This window comes from Brachycentrus maculatus, unplaced genomic scaffold, assembly GCF_059751285.1.
Source record: "Brachycentrus maculatus isolate JH-2025_06_01 unplaced genomic scaffold, ASM5975128v1 h1tg000039l, whole genome shotgun sequence".
In the NCBI taxonomy this organism is placed as follows: Eukaryota; Metazoa; Arthropoda; class Insecta; order Trichoptera; family Brachycentridae; genus Brachycentrus; species Brachycentrus maculatus.
Window position 1 is genome coordinate 457,243 of NW_028280793.1, and position 19,254 is coordinate 476,496.

General features: G+C 33.5%; 2 protein-coding genes across 2 annotated transcripts; both read left to right on the forward strand.

The window, feature by feature from the left end:
• The first annotated feature begins 1,769 nt into the window (after positions 1–1,769).
• On the forward strand, positions 1,770–10,577 carry fy (fuzzy planar cell polarity protein-like protein). Its single transcript, XM_088276846.1, has 8 exons — positions 1,770–2,146; positions 2,407–2,528; positions 4,150–4,423; positions 6,587–6,784; positions 7,130–7,329; positions 8,084–8,216; positions 9,249–9,454; positions 10,386–10,577. The coding sequence occupies exons 1-8, from the start codon at positions 2,069–2,071 to the stop codon at positions 10,441–10,443; spliced, it is 1,269 nt and encodes a 422-aa protein (XP_088132972.1). The 5' UTR covers positions 1,770–2,068; the 3' UTR covers positions 10,444–10,577.
• Positions 10,578–11,150: 573 nt separating this feature from the next.
• LOC148312461 (cell adhesion molecule Dscam1-like) lies at positions 11,151–18,953 on the forward strand. Its single transcript, XM_088276865.1, has 14 exons — positions 11,151–11,456; positions 13,400–13,699; positions 13,787–13,895; positions 13,971–14,081; positions 14,149–14,390; positions 14,891–15,046; positions 15,671–15,819; positions 15,896–16,028; positions 16,145–16,254; positions 16,337–16,496; positions 17,564–17,709; positions 17,793–17,869; positions 17,950–18,126; positions 18,650–18,953. The coding sequence occupies exons 1-14, from the start codon at positions 11,375–11,377 to the stop codon at positions 18,807–18,809; spliced, it is 2,112 nt and encodes a 703-aa protein (XP_088132991.1). The 5' UTR covers positions 11,151–11,374; the 3' UTR covers positions 18,810–18,953.
• Positions 18,954–19,254: the final 301 nt, after the last annotated feature.

The following is a 19,254-nucleotide window of genomic DNA, read 5'->3' on the forward strand; positions in this document are numbered from 1 at the left end:
TATGTCGGGACAATAACTACAACAGGACAAAAAATCGCATGTGATAAATATTTTGTGTAGTTGTAAGTTGTAAGTGTGAATTGTGGTATGGATTTGACGGATAGTATTGTTTGCATGATGCTGTAGTGATTGTCCTGACGAAGAGACAGGTACGTCTTGAAACTGGTAGACATAAAAATCTTGTTGAGTGGTTATAAACTAATATTACTAACATTTTTGTAAAAAATATAAAAGTAAAAATGGCTAACCACAATGTAAATACTTTAAATATTTAAATAATGAGAATATTATATTTTTTTAGTATTTCCGATTCCTAAAATTGCCTCCGTGTCTACCTCCATCGTGTAATAATGGTTAACGTGCTTAACTACCGTGCTGGAGGTCCCGGGCTTAATGCCGGGGGTGGAAGTGAAAATAAATATTAACGATTTTACGCTCTTATATTTATTTAATATTACCCTGGAATGGGTCCTGAAGCGCACGAGTGGTCACCTTGCCTTCATGTAAGTAACAATAGATATTATTAGCAAAGGGCACTGCATCATACTGACACCGTGTCAGTATGATGCAGTGCCCTATGCACCATTAGGTGCGGATAAGGGTTAGAAGAATAATACTTTATAAAAAGCAAAAATATAGCTTTATCAGTATATTGCAAAGTAAGCAAATGAAAATGACTATGTTCTATTTCATATCAAGGTTTAGAATAAATATAGGCAATATTTAAAAACAATCTTTTATAGATTTTATAATCTCCATTGTAATATTTTACTGTAAACGGCCTACCAAAGTATAAGTTAATCAGTTATAGATATAGTATTTTACTTCTTCATGCTTATCTCATTAAATATGAATAAAACCTATATAAACGATACAAAAAATACATTGAGATGGTCCGAGCTCCTAATGATAGAGTTAATATAAGCCTGGTTGTGATTGGTCGCCTGGAGGGGAAGAAAGGGAGAGAAAGATCCCCACACGATGGACCGATCGAGTTAAGACAGTAACAGGCACCTCGGTGGTTGGAGCGCTACGTGCAGCGCAGTCAAGGGATAACTGGAGAAGAGTCATTGCTTCCACAAGGGTCACAACCCTCAGTAATGAGGACTAAGACGGAGAAGAAGAAGAAAATGATTATGTATACATAAAATATTATGATCAGATGAAATATTTTATATTAACACTGCGCAGTTTTATTTGCTTTTAGTCGCTTTAGTTAGAATTCTTTATCAGATCATTATCCTTGACACTGAATTTAGGTCAGCATAAACAAATAAATTATTTGCATCACTTAATAAATAAATAGCTATAGTATTTATTTTTAAAAAGTGTAAATTTGCAAATGCTTATAAAAGTTTTTGTTTATTTTATTAAATGTAGTGAAATAAAAATTACAAAAAAACAAATAACATGCAGAAATATAATTTTATGTACATATTTTTTAATTACCACAAAAAGGATTTAACGATTGCCGTGTTTGAATTATTCTATAAATACGTTAACTTCACTCATTCTGAGTAAACTACGAAACGATTTTTTCAAAACAATTTTCTATTTGGAAATACACTGCCTGCATAAATACTACAACCGGAAATGGAAATATATTGATTTTTCCGCGCGGAATACCATAATGCGTCTTTGTCAACATTTGTTGCCAGTTATATTATTTTTTGTCTTATAATGTTGCAACCACACAAAAATTTGAAGTACCTACTGATACTACATACTTTTTTGTATGTTGTCTATGATATCGTTTTTGTCTCTGGTAATACTGTAAACATAAACATGTCATATGTTTTTGGAAAATATTTTTGTAAATAGAATACAAAAACGGGAAGGAATTTCAAAAACTGTTCCGCGTAGCGCGCGCTGAAGTTGGATTAAGGAATGAAAATAACACGATTATAATGTTTTAATTGAGCCGTTGGGCTTTACTTTTTAATTTATGTTATAATAAATGCTGTAGGGCCGGGTCTCGGAATATTCAAATAGTAACAAATTGTTATCCTTAGTTTATTTTTGCTGAAGGCTTCGGAACTACTCAAATTGTAAAAATACGAGTTTCATAATGACTATTCATATTTTGGCTTTGGTAACAGCGAGCGGGCTCCCTATATTTACTAGAAAGAAAGGTGACAATGAAAGCGTAAGTATTCACAAAATCATTTTTGTACGAAATGTATACACCGATTAGTATATAAAAAATTGCCAAAACAAAACTAACCAACTCTTCTGGACTTTCTTCTGACTAATTTAATAAAAAGGCAGACAAAATATTTATCAGACAGACAGAATTTAAATTTCTATAACGATCTTTAATGTTGGTCGTTGCTTTTCATTTGGAAATCTAGTAAAGAAAAGATCAGCTTAAATAGGTACCATGTTTGTGATCACTTTTTTTTCCAGCTGCCGTTTTCTTCCATGGCATCTTTGAATGGGGTCAGTCTATTCAGTAAATGCCAGGATGTCATTCTAAAAAATACCAAGATTCAAAATGGTATAATTGTTTGGAAAGAATTTCTGGGAAGGTACGTGATCGTTTTATTAATTTAATCTGCAATTCACATAGTTAATTATTTTTTGAATTTAGAATTTTTAGTTAAAACTATAAATTTTCACTGTTTTGTACAGGATTTCCATCATAGAAGCACTAACTTTGTGATTTTCCATTTTATAATTAAAATATAACTTTGTTTTAAAATCACTTTAAATATTTTATTATAACTTAATTATAATGTCTACCGGTTAACTTCGAAACCGGTAGACATTAAAATTAAGTTATAATAAAAAATTTACAGTGATTTTAAAACAAAGTTAAAATTTTAATTATTAATTGGGAAAGAAAGCGGGAAGAATAGGAGATAAAGGAAAATAAAATAGCTGCAATGGCTAGGGGACTCGGGATTGCATACTACAATCTTGTGTAGTGTTGTAAGAGTCCATTGGTCTCTTGTTATAAATACTATTATATTACATTATTTAACCATATATATTTAATATTTTGACAGGCATCATGACGTAGTTGGGTAGACCTTCGACTGCGAAACTGGCGTCGAGGGTTTGATTCCCGCCAATTGCAAAATAAATTGAAGAAAGATTTTCAATTGGTCTGGGTATTTGTGATGTGTTCACGTTTACCTTCCCTTTCCTTACTATCCTACCTGCAGACAAGTCTCTAAAAGAAAAGCCTTTGCGGATTATTCATTTAAAAAAATCCTTTGACTGATGAGTTTTAATGAAAATTTTATTTTGAAAAAGGGCAGTTTTTTTTAATTTTCAGATAATTAAATAATGCATTATTGCAAGGCATCAAGTAATAATATTTTACAGTATTTATTTTTTATGGTTTTTATTGAATGTTTAAACTGAGATCATTATTAACTACTTAACTTAACTACTTATAAAACTTAGATTTTCCATGTAGTTTTTGTAGCCTACAACTAAATCATAATTTACTACTGCAACCGTTATTATGTACGGTACATTCAGTTCATCGTGCTATTTCTTCGCCGGGGTGCCATTGATCGCTTAACCTTTCCGGGAGTATGGATGTAAATGAACGTCGGTGCAAATTTTCCTCAAAGAAGTATCGACGTTAATGAACGTCGATACTATCTGTCAGTTGGTATGGTGTAATTGTACAGTAATGACATTTGTGGATATTTGTATTTAACTTTGTCATAAAATAAAACCAACAGATGGTGAGCTTTATTTTTTATTTAAATTATTTATACATAATGTATGTAATGTATATAATCTAATAATTAAAAAAAAAATAGTATTAAAAAATATATAAAAATTGTATTAACATGTTAGTATTCGGCTCAACACAGGCTATGCCTAAAGAGCCGTAATACATATAGTAAATGTATATATGAAATAAATTTGGATCTATGAATGTATCTATGTATTTATGAAATAAATAAAAAATAAAAGTAATAAATAAATAAATAAAAATTTATATCTTCATAATACAAAGATTTTATTTTTAAAAAGTCGGACATCAATTATTGTACTCCTGGAAAGGTTAAACCAGCCTATGATGGTCGTAAGCCCCGTAATGCACACACTTCCATATTCTTCTTCATCTATTTTGAGATATCAAAAAAAAAAAATGTTAATAATAAGTTTATATATCTTTTTTTTCAGCATCACATTGATAGGCATCGCTAGCGGTGGATTGGAGAGTGATCTGAACTCGCTGTTGATATCAATCTTCAACGCGATGGTCATGTTTGTGGGCCTGGACGAGCTGGAGAGCCCCCGCAACCTGGAGAGGCTGAAGCGGGAGCTGCGGCCCGGCTACCCGCTGGTGGACCGGCTCATGGAGTCGCTGGACTCGCAGAGCGCCTCCGCCGCGCACCCCACCCTCCTGCTCAATGCTGTGGAAGCCATTCTCTGCCCCGAGAGTCTCGTGCTCGAGGTAACCACGCATCGTAAGGCCTAGTGCGCCCTTCAGGCAAGGTCTAGTTAGACTTTAACATAAAAAGTCTCACTTCAGACAAAAAAAGCCCAAAGTTACACTTCATCAAAGTCATATTAAAATAGTTTTTTAATAGCACTCCAGTAAGGAAATCCGCAAAAGGCCAAAATAATTTTTTAATAGATTTTTCTGTCTGGCTTTGCAAATCTAATAACAAAAATGGTAAAAATGTTATTTTGAAAATATAATTTTTTTTTAAAGGTTTTGTGCTGACAGTTCTGGGTGAAACTGCATTTTATAAAATAAAGTAACAACTATGTAATTTTTTCCATATTATTTTTTGACATCTCAACAAAGATGAAGAATATGGATGTCTGGGCATTTACCGGGCTGACGACCGTCATAGGCTGGTTTAAGTGATCACTTTACACACGTGTATCATTCACCAATTTTACCCATTATTGACAACCACACTACTCAAATTCTTGGAAGTTCTATATATATGAACCAATTTTGAAACATTGTTCTTGAATCACTAGAACTTCATTAGAGACATCTATTGGTGAGATGAAAATAAGCTTTTTATTGAGCAGAGACTCTTATATTAGTATGTATATAAAACCCTTACCCGCACCCCAATGATGCATAGGGCACTGTGTCATATAAACGCAGTGTTATCTTGATTGTTTACACATGAAGGAAAGGTGATCAGGCCTCCGCTTCAGGTACCAGTCCATGGTAGTATGTGAGGTCCGAATCCTGACTTCTATATTTTTCTTCATCTTTGATGCGATGTCAAAAAATAATATGAAAAATACTCCTATAATTGGAGATAATCCAGATTTGTGAACAAGTATTTGGACACACTCAAAATGTTTTAAAGTCTAATTAGATTTCACAATAAAGGTTACATTAAGATAAAGTCTAGTTAGACTATGCTGTAAAAAGTTACAGTTCAGCAAAGTCTAGTTAAACTTTACCATAAAAGTGTCCGCCTCCGTGGTGTAATAGTCAGCGTTAACACGGTAACCCGTGCTGGAGGTCTCGGGTTTGATTCCCAGGGTGGGGTTAAAATATATAATAGTTATTTTATACTCTAATATTTATTTAATATTACCCTGGACTGGTTCCTGAAATGCAGGAGTGATCACCTTGCCTTCATGTAATTAACGATCAAGATAACACTGTGTCAATACGATGCAGTGCCCTATGCACCATTGGGTGCGGATAAAAGTTGGAAGAAAAATACTTTATAAAAAGCAAAAACATAACTTCATATACTTACGTATATTGCAAAGTAAGCAGATGAAAAGAGCTATGGTGTATTTCATATCAAAGTTTAGAATAAATAAATAGATAATATTTAAAAACAATCTCCTTACAGATTTTGTAATCACCATTTTAATATTTACCATAAACGGGCTAACAAAGTATTAGTAAATTAACTGAGTAAACTAGTTTTAGACATAGTATTTTACTTCTTCATGCTTATCTCGTTAAATATGAATAAAACTTGTATTAAAAATTATATATATATATATGTATAAAAATTACAAAAAAATACCTTAAAAAGATCAGAGCTCCTAAAGATGATGTTAATATAAACCTAAAGGATTTTCATTCATTGTCCCAAAGCAATTTCTGCTGTTCAATAATAATAACAACAAAATAGTGTTGAATAACTTGCAAAATAATACAAGAATCCAAATTAATTAACAAAGTCAGGTAGAAAACTAAATTTAGATATTTAAAAAAAATATATGAATGTTATTCATTTGTAATATGTAAGACAGAAGGTTTAATTTATGCATTAATTTTAAATCAAACACAGATTTTTTGAGTCTACTAAGTTGTATTTTATTAACAAAAAACACATAAAAAATTATATTGTGACAATTGTTTCGCCTTGTTAGGGCATTATCAAACGAATGTCATTCAAAGACATTCGTTTGATAATGCCCTAACAAGGCGAAACAATTGTCACAATATAATTTTTTATGTGTTTTTTGTTAATAAAATACAACTTAGTAGACTCAAAAATTCTGTGTTTGATTTAAAATTAATACATAAATTAAAATGGAGTTCTACAAATTAAACGCCAAGTCAATAAACAGAAGGTTTAATTCAAATTTGTGTGTAATCAGAATCCATTGGGTGTTTCAGTCCGTGTTGGAGCAGTTCACGTCCCGAATGGGAAGCGTGTTTGGGTGCTTGTGTGTGTGGGGGCGCTACGCCTGCGGCACCACCGGCTGGAGGTCCCTCTCGTCCCACGAGAGACAACTTCTACTGCGGCTCATCTCTCTGGACACTGAAGCGTCGCTGAGAGACACTCCCGTTTATTTATGTCACCGAAGTCCTAGAGTAAGGGCGTTTGTGCACTACATGGAATTTTACTGTCCGGCACTTCAGTTAGCGTGATAAAACAATGATTGGCTTGTGTTTTTGTCCATCTTTCTTCGGATCGGTGCTCTTGATCGGTGCGTGAACACGAAGGGCGTAAATTCGATCACGCTTAACTGCCGTAGTCGCTTTTATCTTTAAAAATCTTTATTTTTTTATCATTACATATAAGAATGATCTCATTTAACTTTTTGAATCATTCACCACGTTAAACGAGGTCTTTCTGTCAATGATTTTTAAATGATAATAAATAATATCTTATTGTAAATAAAAGCTCCCTTGATCATAAAACATGTTTCCTGTTAGGTGGCGTTTCGGGCAGTTATTTGCAAACTCCTGTCGGATGTCCACGTGATAGTTATATGTGGCCCGACTCCGGCATTGTCGGAAGTTGACGCGATAGTCTTGAACTCCTGGCAACAACATTCCGACACTTTGAAAGCGGCTCGTCAACGCTATCCAAGAAATTTTCCTCCGAGTATTCAGTTTCCGTCGGGAGTTTTAGGGTAAGTCGTTGCGCACACCACTGGCCGTATATGTATCACACGTCTTAACACACTATCTGCAGGAAGGGTAATTTTACCGTTTCACTCGACTGATGGTGTTCGGCAGGAAGGGTAATTTTACCTTTTCACTCGAGTCATCGTAAATTGCGTGTAAGTTATTTTTACACATGACTTTTGCGGCTTCTTTTGATCATATATCGATGTATACTGTATGGCTAAATGTTATCACTTCTTTTCAGAGATGTTTATCTCTATTATGAGCGCGAATCCGCCCGCAGATAGTGTGTTAACACATTTCTGACGGGTGTTTTTTTACGCCTGTGGACCGCTAGCGACGGGATTTAATAATTATGTGCATATAGTTAAGACGTTAAGAAAGAGATTGGTACATAATATTCATATAAAAACATTGAATATGTAATTCCTTCTTTTCTGATTTTGAAATGAGGATGGCGCAGAAGGTAAAAATACCCCCTTCCCGTCCTTAAGCATCAATCGACCGGATGAGTACCTTTTCCGTCCGAGTGTGTTAAGATCTATACTGTTTACAATTGATTGAATCAATCACTCGTTCAACCTCTCGGTGTAACCCTTTGCTTCTCGGTGTAAAAATTAAAATGATGCAAATAACTAAAAATCATCAACTAAAAACACCAGGTTTTTTTTTTTACTATTATATTTTTCGCAATTAATTTAATAAATTATTATATTTGAATTGCTATTTTACTGCATTCTAAAATGTTTATTTTCACAGGGTAATGGTTGTACAATGTGATGAGCAAAAATATGTAATTTCAAGATCAGTGCAGCCGATTAGTGGGCGCCGTGCCCTCAGTGGGGCTCACCGACTCGACATATTACGGACATTCTACTTGCAGGCTGTGCAGGTAAAATCATACAAATCGTTTGGAATAACCATTTATCAACAAAAACATCTTCAACAATTTCCTAGTTGAGTTTATTTGCAAATTTTTTTTAGCAAATTCACTTAAAAAAACTTTATAAATTAAAACTAATACTGTTTTTAACCACTTTTATTTTTGGTACTTTTTTCCAACTGAATTCGAAAAGCACCTTGTCATCTTCAGGAATGGATATGTACTAAACTTAAAACTGAGAAATTTTAATAGTTAGGTGAGTAGGCGGAATAAGCAGTGGGTAATTAAGTAAGGTTTAAAGGTTGAAGATTTTTTAGGAATAGATAAAATATTTAAAATCGGGTTATTATTTTAATTTACTTGTCAAAAAAACCATGTCGAGATGGTCTGGACATAAGAAACGAATGAATGATGAAAGAATGGAAAAACAAATACATGAGGCAAATGTAATTGCAACCAGAAGCAGAGAAAAACCTAAAAAAACCTGACACGATCAAGTACTTCAAACACTGGAATGTGGTCAAGTCAGTAGTTGGAATAATCGGCGGCGGGTATGTATGAGGAGATGCATGAACGTGGAAGAGACGAAGAAAGTTTGCAAATACCAGGGGTCGCATTCTATTCTTTCTGCTTATTCCTACAATGAAACTATGTGATGGTTAATCTGTTAGTTTTTATTTTTAAGGCCCAGCATTCGTTAAGTAATTAAGTCATTACTTAATTGATTTTTGTTTGAAAAATACCCCATTTTCGCATTGAAGAAATAACTTTTTCTTTGAAATAATTATTTGGTTTTGATAAGAAAAGAGTTATTGAAAGGTAAGATGTTAAAAAAATGATATTTTTTGTATATTTATTCTAAAAAACAAAAAATATCTAATTTACATTCTTAAAAAAAATTAGGCATGAGCAGACGGTGGTCTCCAGTGGAATGAATGCTGGGCCTTATAGGAGTAGTTCTTTGAAACTCTCCAAAATTATTGATATTTCTTGCCTGTTTTTTTTTAAATTTATGTTCAATTGTGTGCATATTTATTTAAGGATTTCTGTATGGTCAATGAAGAAGTTGAATCATCTGAAACGCCAGATCTTGCCGCCGGTGATAATATATCCCAGAGTGCAGAAGGTGACGGGACCATGTTGGAGACGTATTGGTGCTCGGAATACCACAAGTGTCACGCTTACAGGCAGGACAATAGTGTGTGTTGCGCCTTGTATGCGTCGGTAGTGCCAATGCCCACAATGAGGTAAATCCAATTGACTTTAATTTTTAATAAACATAATTCACTTCTTTCTATTATTATTATTACACACTTATAGTCATGCGAATTTTACCCAAAATTATTTACAAATCAAGACCAAATATTCATTGGCTACAAATGCAGTGCGTGTGTGTGTGTGTGCCCTTTTTTCCAAATAAAATTTTTATTAAAACTCGTCATTCCAAGGGTTAAGGAAAAGTTATTTACTATAACTTAAAATATCACGTGTTTATCTTTAAACTCATAGTTTTTAGATGCTGCATTTCTTATGATGGTCAAATTTGAGGAAATAAATGTTTCGAAATGTATTTAGAATTATGTTTTTTTTTTTTTTCAATAAATAATTTTTTTAATAAAAATTTTAATTAGACACTTTACAAATCAAATCGGGCATTTAACAAAACAAATTGGACGTTATATTGTATTTAAAAAAATTGTTTAAGTAGTACTGAAAATCTTGTCTGAAAACTTTAGTGCACATTGCGCGCACAGACTATGACAGCCTGCCGCGCAGGCTTGCCAACTTGACGACTAACGCACTTGCTAGTCTTAAGAATAAAAGATGTGGACAGGTTTTTCTCACTGACGGTATGTGTAGTACTTTCATGAATATATATTTTGTATACATGTTTACTTTGTGGTATGGTAATACATATAACACTGTCCCTATCATTCATCGTTTACTTTGTGTAATATACCATGTGTTATACAATATTCAAAGTGGTATTTCACAAAGTGAAGGATGAATTATAAGGTTTTATATGAATATATTTTTTAAATTATAACTTATTCATAAAATACAATATAATGTCCAATTTGGTTTGTTAAACATCCAATTTGAAGTGAAAAATCTGTACTTCTTATTTTTATAGATGTAGATAACAAATAGATTCTAATTTTTTTGTTTAAATTCCAGGTTGATTACAAAAAATATCTTACAAGATATTTTGTCAGATAAAAACATTCTATGGTAATGCAGGTATACCTCCTGTGGGGATGTTCTCCTTTCGCTGTGATAAAATTTTGCATCGCCCGTCCAAACATTATGTTATATGTATTTTATTAAAAAAGCATAACTGATTTTTTTTAAATATACTATTTTATATTTTTCTAAATAAAATATTTCTTTACAAAAAGGTTTTTACTTTTAAATATATCCTTAATTTGCCTACCAAATTGTTGAGAAAAATTGTTGTCAGGTGTTGGATTCACTTAACATAGGTACACTGAACTCCTCCCCATCAACACGGTAGATACCAGTGAAAAAAATGTGTAAAGAAAGTATATACTAAACTTACTTCATTATTTTAAAAGTTTAAAAAAATATATTTGGCAGTCACCCAGTGAATCATAAAGGCAATATCATTGTATCTAATTTAATAAAAATATCAATTTTATATTTTAGTTACTATAGTAAAAAAAAAGCATGACAATAATAGGTTGCGATCATCCCCGTTGAAAGAACAAATGTATTGGAAGGTTTTCAAATATGTATCTTCCATTTACAGTACTAATGCCTCCTGAAATTTAGGATGTTACGGGAAGGGCTGATAAAATAGTGTCTTTATTAGCTTTTAAAAACAGTGAAAGGATAATTTTTTTACAGTGATTATTGAATATCTTTGGCCTTCACATTAGATTGGGTTCATAGCACGATACATCTTTGTGATAAGAAAATATTGTATTCTGTAGAAATTATTGTTACAATAAAGTCATTCTTTACAAATTATTTTTAACGTCGTCAAATATATATATTTTTTTTATTGATCTTTTTGCATAATCAATAAAAGTTTATTATTAAGAAGTAATATTTTCCAACCACCTAAATATGATTATTTGACATAAATAAATATAATAATTATTGCGGCGTAAACTACTAGTGTTGTGATTTCTTATACTGGTTTAATGGGGGTGGCCATGTTGATGATGTGTAGGGGGAGTGTGGTGTGGCTGGCTGCCTTTGTAATCGCGGGTGCGGTAGCCCCAGGTAAGTGGTAAGACACGGTGGTCTTCAATCCTTAACCCTGACCCTAATTGAGATCCGGTTCATCTCGATATAAATTTGTGCATATTAAGTCTTTCTTCTCCGTCTTATTCCTCATTGCTGAGGGTTGTGACCCTTGCAGAAGCAATGACTCTTCTCCAGTTATCCCTTGACTGCGCTGCACGTAGCGCTCCAACCACTGAGGTGCCTGCTGCTGCCTTAATTTGATCGGTCCATCGTGTGGGGGATCTTCCTCTCCCTCTCTTTCCCTCCAGGCTACCGATCACAACTAGTCGTTCCAGGCTATCCTCGTTGCCACGCGCAACGTGTCCAAAGAACTGGAGAATCCGTCGGGTACAGATATTGGCCAGAGTCAAGCCATCCAGACATATTAAGTAAAAAGCTTGAATTAATTAAACAAAGTATTTTCTGCAATATTAGCTAAAAAAACATCTTTACTCAGAGATTCATCTTGTGATATTCATTTGTAATTGTGTTACCCAAATGTAAATTTCATTAAACGTCAATTACGATTATTTAAAAATACAGTCGAACTCGGTTATTACGAGCATGGATAAAGCGAGATCTCGGATATAACGAGGAAACATTCGTTGAAATTTTGGTTTTTAATTTTTTCTATACATTTATACACGGTTATAGCAAACTAATTCTCAGGTATGGCGAGCAAAAATATTGCCAAAAATCTTAAAACTGTTAATTCGATTTTTTTAATACATCATTTTCAACCCCAAGCAATAAAATCCGACCGGGTAGGTAACTAGACCGATGCCGCCGGGATCAGATGACGTTTATGATAATAGTTGAAATACTAAGTACCTAATTGGTGTTTTGCCGACAACATTGAAAAAGTATCCGAATATACGATTTAATTTAACGGCTAATAATTTATAATTTATGAACGATTTCTGTCATATTATAATATATTGGCTGTATTTGTAAACTATTCTCAAATTTTATGGTAATTGCTCTAACATTCTCATTTATGGTTTGAAACTATTTTCTTAATATGAAAGCATGATTTGGAATATATTATATAAAATATTCAGCCGTGTCTATTCGATTTGAAATTCTTACGACTAGTCAGTTTACTGCGGTATACTTACAATTGTTTTAATAAGGTTTAGACAAATGACTTAAAAATTGTGTTAGATATTTCTTTTAAACCAGCCTATGTTTAAACATTTCATAAAACCATTTCATAAAAAAGAGTAAAAAAAAAAACAATATTTAAAAAATATGTATATATACTTTAAAATTGGTAAATTTGCTGATAACACTAGAAACATTAGATATCTTTTGACCTTTGTGTGTATCAATATCATTCCTACTATTGCTATTTAGAAATATGTACCAATGTTATCTAATTAGGTTTACGTAATTAAGAAAAAAATTATGTCAAGTTATTGCCAATTTAAATATTATATTTCAACTGACATTTTTTTCCGATCCCCTATCCGCTCCCAACGGTGCATAGGGCACTGCATTGAATTAACATGTTGTTAACTAATCAAATGAGGCGAGGTGATCAGTCGTGTACTTCAGATTCTTGGATTAAGGGTATAAAATATGCAATACAGATGACGTAAGTATAGGAGCTCAGGGTGATACTGCTATATGGAGGAAATAGAGAAGAGTAGGGAAACAGTGGTGAGACTAGGACTCTCGGGGTTTTCTTGCATTATTCCTTTGGTGAGGGAAAACAAAACTAATGCATTTTAGAGTTTTTAAATTATATCACACACCCTCCTACCCCAGTTATTATAAATTGATTTCATATGTGAGTATTATGTGATATTAAACACATTGAAATAATATATTACATCACCCGCATATGTTTGAAGAAAAAAAATGATAATGTCTGACAAAAACGACATATAGTATGGACACATCTTGTATTTTAAACCATCATTCATCAATGATTACAGAAATACGTACAACAAATTTTTATCTCGACGTTCTTGATAAGTCCTGCCGAACTGTTCAACTATCTTGGGCAGCCCCCTTTGATGAAAAATCTCCTATCAAGAAGTACCTGATCGAATACAAGAGGTCCAAGGACTCCTGGGAGAAGAATATAAATCGTATACAGGTTTCTGGAAACACCAGTGAAGCCGGAGTGTTCGGCTTACATCCGGGTACCATCTACAACTTCAGAATCGTTTATGAAAATGATCTAGGATTATCGAAACCTTCTGATGTAGTTACGGTCATTACTTCTGAAGAGGGTAAGTCTTTAATGCAGTTGATTAGATTATTATTTTTTTTAAATACAGTTTGATATTAGTATGCACATATAATTCATTTGTCTCCAGCCCCATCAGCCCCTCCCACTGATCTCAACGTAGAAACCCTGGACCAACATAGCCTGAAGGTTACATGGAAACCTCCCCCCCTCCAGGATTGGAATGGTGATATTCAAGGGTGAGGGTCATTACATAAAACTATATATTAAAATTTCTTAATATTTCACAAAATAATTTGTATTTTTTTCAACAGATACTATGTAGGCTACAAATTGTCATCCAGTAGTGGCCCACATATATTCCAGACCGTTGTTATTTCAAACGATTTTGGAAAAGAACACCATTTGCAGATTACAAATTTAAGGTAAATTTTAGCTATTTGACACCATTATGTAGTAATTTGAATAATTACTTCTCAACAAGTATTGCAGGACCTACACTGAGTACTCTGTGGTCGTCCAGTCGTTCAACAAGATGGGTCCAGGACCACTCTCCGAGGAGATGAAGGCATACACGGCTGAAGGAGTACCGAGCGCCCCTCCGCACGATGCCCTGTGCACCACTCTCACGGCGCAAACCATCCGAGTTTCCTGGGTGAGCCCGCCACTCGCTTCAGCTAGCGGAGTCATCGAGGGATACAAGGTTATCTACGGGCCCAGTGACAGTTGGAATGGTGAGCATTGCTAAACTTAACACAATGAATAAAGAAAACACTTGTTTTTTACCACTTGAGTTTTATTATAGACTACATGTTTCAAGGCCAAATTATGAATTATCTTGAAAATTTAGAAATCCAAAAAAACCTAAATTCTAATAATAAATTATTAAATAATATATTTTTTCAAAATTCTTCACCGTTGCTTTCTATTTTTCCTTTGTTTTCAAACTCCGCCCCTTGACTAACCCTTTCCCTTTACTTTCCCCTCTCCTTATTTATAGAACAATTTTATATTTTAGTTATATTATACAGACCTGAATGATGGAAGTTTAACTTCTGAAAAATGTAGTCTATAATAAAAGTCAAGTGGTAAAAAACAAGTGTTTTCTTTAATCATTGTAACATGTCTTACCACAAAGTTAATGCCGAAACAATAAATAAAATAAACTTAACACGTCGGAGCAACTGTGAATATTCAACTTTGGAGTCATTGCCATAGATATTCTCTTTTATAGATGAGAAATCCAAAGACACAAAAAATACCTCAAGCAGCAAAATCATATTGCACGGTCTCAAGAAATATACCAACTATTCCGTGGAAGTGTTGGCTTTTACATCTAGTGGAGACGGGGTCCGGTCTACTCCCGTCCAATGCCAGACTGAACAAGATGGTAAAAATCTTTTTCTTATTCACAATATTTTGACTCCTTTTGTCCAAATATTTTTGCCCCTCTTAGGACCTATTTATACTAAATAAGACTTCTTTTATATCTTAACATAGAATATTGAAGAAGTAAATGAAGAAGAATGAACAAGAATGAAGAAGTAAATTGAGATGAGAATATAGAAGTTTAGGTATTTTCAGATAATTTTTAGACAATCATAAAACTAAAATTATAAAATATTTTAAATAAAGTCTTACCCATTATAGTGAAATTTCTAGTAAATGAAATAATTTGTAAAAGAATTACAACACAAATGCATTGAAAGAGGATTTTTAGTAATTCCAATCATAGGTGTCGCCTATTCTGATTAAACATGGTTGTCACTTGTGACATATATAGAAATTTTCGAAATTTGAGTAATCTGGTTGTCAATCATGGGTAGAATGGTAAATATTATACTGCGTACAAAATGATCACTTGTAGCATCCTATGTAAACCCAGACTCTATATTCCCATCTCATATCAATCAAAATCATTTTATTTTATTTATATATGTAACTAAATTGTAATTTTTTGCCGTCGCAAAAAGGTATGTTAAACTATTTTATATATGTGTTTATTTTTTAATAGTTCCTGAAGCACCGACAGCTGTGAAAGCCCTTGTTACGGGTCCAGATTCCATTCTAGTTTCATGGAGGGGGCTAACTCACTCAAATGGTATTATTACCCACTACACCGTATACACACAAATGGAAGGATCTGAACCTGTCAAAGTCAAAGTATGCTTTCCTAATATCACCGGAATTTAATGTCAAAAATGTTTTAAAGAAGTCAGTTTATTTTCCAATATTTAAGGTTCCTCCGTTGCAAATGAGCTACTCTGCTACTGAGTTGAAGGCCTCCCGCTATGACTTCTGGGTTACAGCTTCCACAGTCATTGGCGAGGGACAACCTTCACCCACCGTGTCTACAAGCCCAAATACAAAAGGTTATCCATCTATTTTCTGAGATTAACAAAGGTTAGGTTAGGTTAGATGATAGTAAAGACTATCATGATTTAAGTGTTTCACTGATCTAATAAAAGGATTGATTTATAACTTGTAGTTCCCGCCAAGGTAGCGTCGTTCGATGATTCATTCACAGCTTCGTACAAGGAAGATGTAGAGCTCCCGTGCTTGGCCGTGGGAGTTCCGCCACCCACCGTTACATGGAAGGTAGGATCCAAATTATATAAAGATGTCGTAAAAGTTTTTGCTTGTTGATTTCGAATACTTTAGCATTACAATTGAATTGCAGGTTAAAGGTGCACTCCTGGAAACATCGGATCGAGTTCGTCAACTGCCCGATGGATCTCTGCTGGTTGCGGGAATCGCACGGGGTGATGCCGGAGACTACACATGCTTTGTTGAAAACCAGTTCGGCACGGATATTGTTACGTACAAACTCAGTGTAAATGGTAAAACTTTAATCACTTTCTTCAATTATTTCCAAATTATTTTGCATAATACAAAACATCTGAAAATATTATTATTTACACCAGTTGTTTTTATTTACAATATTTTGAGTGTCACCACAGTAGACTTTCACATGCCATGTAAAGGTCGCCATATATAATCATCATCATAAATGTTGCCTATGAAGTTTATTCTAGAAAAAATGTTGTGGATATATCGGTACAACATTCCGAAATTTGAGTAATATGGTAATCATGGGTAAACAAGCAAATCTTATAAAACAATATTTTAAACCAGTGGTCTTCAGCCCCCGGCCGCGAGCCGGTACCAACCACTCTTTGCCTTGTTTAAAAATAAAAATAATGTCACAAAAAAGTTGGGCATTCCCAATAAAAAATTTAATACCTTTGACCATAAACAAAAATACCTTTGACCAAAAATACCAAAAACACCAATACCTTCGAAGTAAAAAACACGACTTATTAAATCAATAAACAATGGACTTCCCTCCTCAGTGGGTAGTGATAAAATTATCAAAAGTTGACCTGTCCGCGGGGATAAAAAGGTTGAGGTCCCTGGCTTTAAACCACCCAATGACAGGTCTTTCATAAACCCTTCTTAATAGACTTTTTCATCAAAGTTAAGATATAAATAAAAATCTTGATGTGAATAACTCCTAAGTGGAGTGGAATAAATTCACCATTTATTTTAGACAAAATATTTGAAATAATGTTAATTGGTTTTTCGTGGTCGCTTGTAAATAAATAATAACTTAATTTATTTATTGTAACTGCAGACAGTAAACAAGGTTTATTTGGTTGAATTCTACATTTATTTATGTATTTGTTAATATGTGATGCGTTTCGTCTTCTCGGTGTTTCGTCTCTTCTTAGCGTTTTGTCTTGCGAGTGTTTGATAATGTAAGAAGACGAAACGCGTCACGTATTAACATATACATAAATAAATGTAGAATCCAACCAAATACACCTTGTTTAATTTTGGATATATTACCCAACAATTTTATAACTTAATTACACGACTATGAGTGTAACACACATTTACTTTGCAGCTCCCCCCCTCCCTCCGGGAGTAGATCTTGTGGATAGAACATTATCTTCACTCACTTTCCTCATTCGGCCAACCAATGGCTCTTCTACTGACAACTACACTATCCACTACAAGCAGAGCAATCTTGCAGATTGGGAATCCTATCCGGTACTCTTATAATCACACTACAACACTCGTGTCTCCATTGTACAAAATAACCATACTTACAATTTAATATACTAATTTTTCAGGTATTAAACGCATTATGTACGTTAGAAAAATTATCCTGCGGATCTAAATATAAAGTGTATGTCACTGCATATAACAAGTAGGTATTTCAATAGCATATTATATTTACAATAATGTTATGCAAACACGACCTTTGAGATTTTCCATTTGTCATTTTAGCATGGGAAGAAGTGAGGCCAGTAGCATTCTCATTGGTCGTACACGCGGATCCAGACCTCACGAACCCGTCTCTGCTGACTTCCTAGGTATACATAGCGCATATGTGACTCTTCGCTTAAAGCAATGGAACGATGGAGGATGTCCCATTGATCATTTCGTCATTGAAAATAAAAAGAAGTAAGAATACTTTTCTCTTCCATTCTTCCCACTTAAACTCACAAGGTGCGTAGTTCTTCACAATTTCGCGAATGAGTCCATATACAATAACATTTTGTTTGATGTCGTAAAATAATTTTGTAGTACAAAAAATATTTGACAAATTACTTTTTTACCAATGAATAAATATAAAATTTAAATAATGAAAAATAACAAGTGTTACAACTGTCAATTTTCCTATCCCTTATCCACACCCAATGGTGCATAGGACATTGCATATGCATATATATATATATATATATATATATATATATATATATATATATATATATATATATATGCATAATATGCAGTGTACTAATCCTGGGTAATATTAAATAATTATTAGGGTAAAAAAAAATGACTTTTTTTTTGGACCCCCCTGGGAATCTACCCCTCCAGCATGGTAGTCAAACGCGCTGACCTCTAGCCTTCTATTTACAGGTATAATTTAAGTACTCATAGCTGAAATATAACTGTCATAACAGGCCTTTGTTCTCTCTAGGGAAGCTGTCAAGTGGAGCATGATCTCTAGCAGTGTGCATCCCGGAGGCAACTTCGTAGTGATAGATTTAGAGCCCGATGCTGAATATATCCTGCGCATCACGGCTCACAACAGTGCTGGATTCAGAAAAGCGCTCTACAAGTTTACCACAGTTACATGACGATAACATCCAGCATTGATACCCAAAATACTTTCTATATATCGACTATGCATGTTATTAAGAATACTTACTAGTTAAATATTTCAAGTCCCGAGATGATAATAAAAAGATTTTTTTTATTAAATAAACGATTTTTTAACAAAACCCTTTTTATTACACAAAATAAGCATTTTTATTTGAATAATTTAATTATAATATTATTGGTGGAACTCGTTAGTGGTTTGACCATGTGAAGAATGAGAAAATAAGGCTATGACGCAGCAATCCATGGCCTCAACTGTCATCAAAAAAAGGCGAATCAGTTATCTCTGGCAGTGGTCCTCTACCTTTTTATCCCTGCAGACCGTTCAATGTTTGATCATTGTACCGCGGCTCGCTGAGGGGGACATTTTTTTATACAGACAGATTTATTATATTTTAGATTATCTAATTGAATATGCCGCCT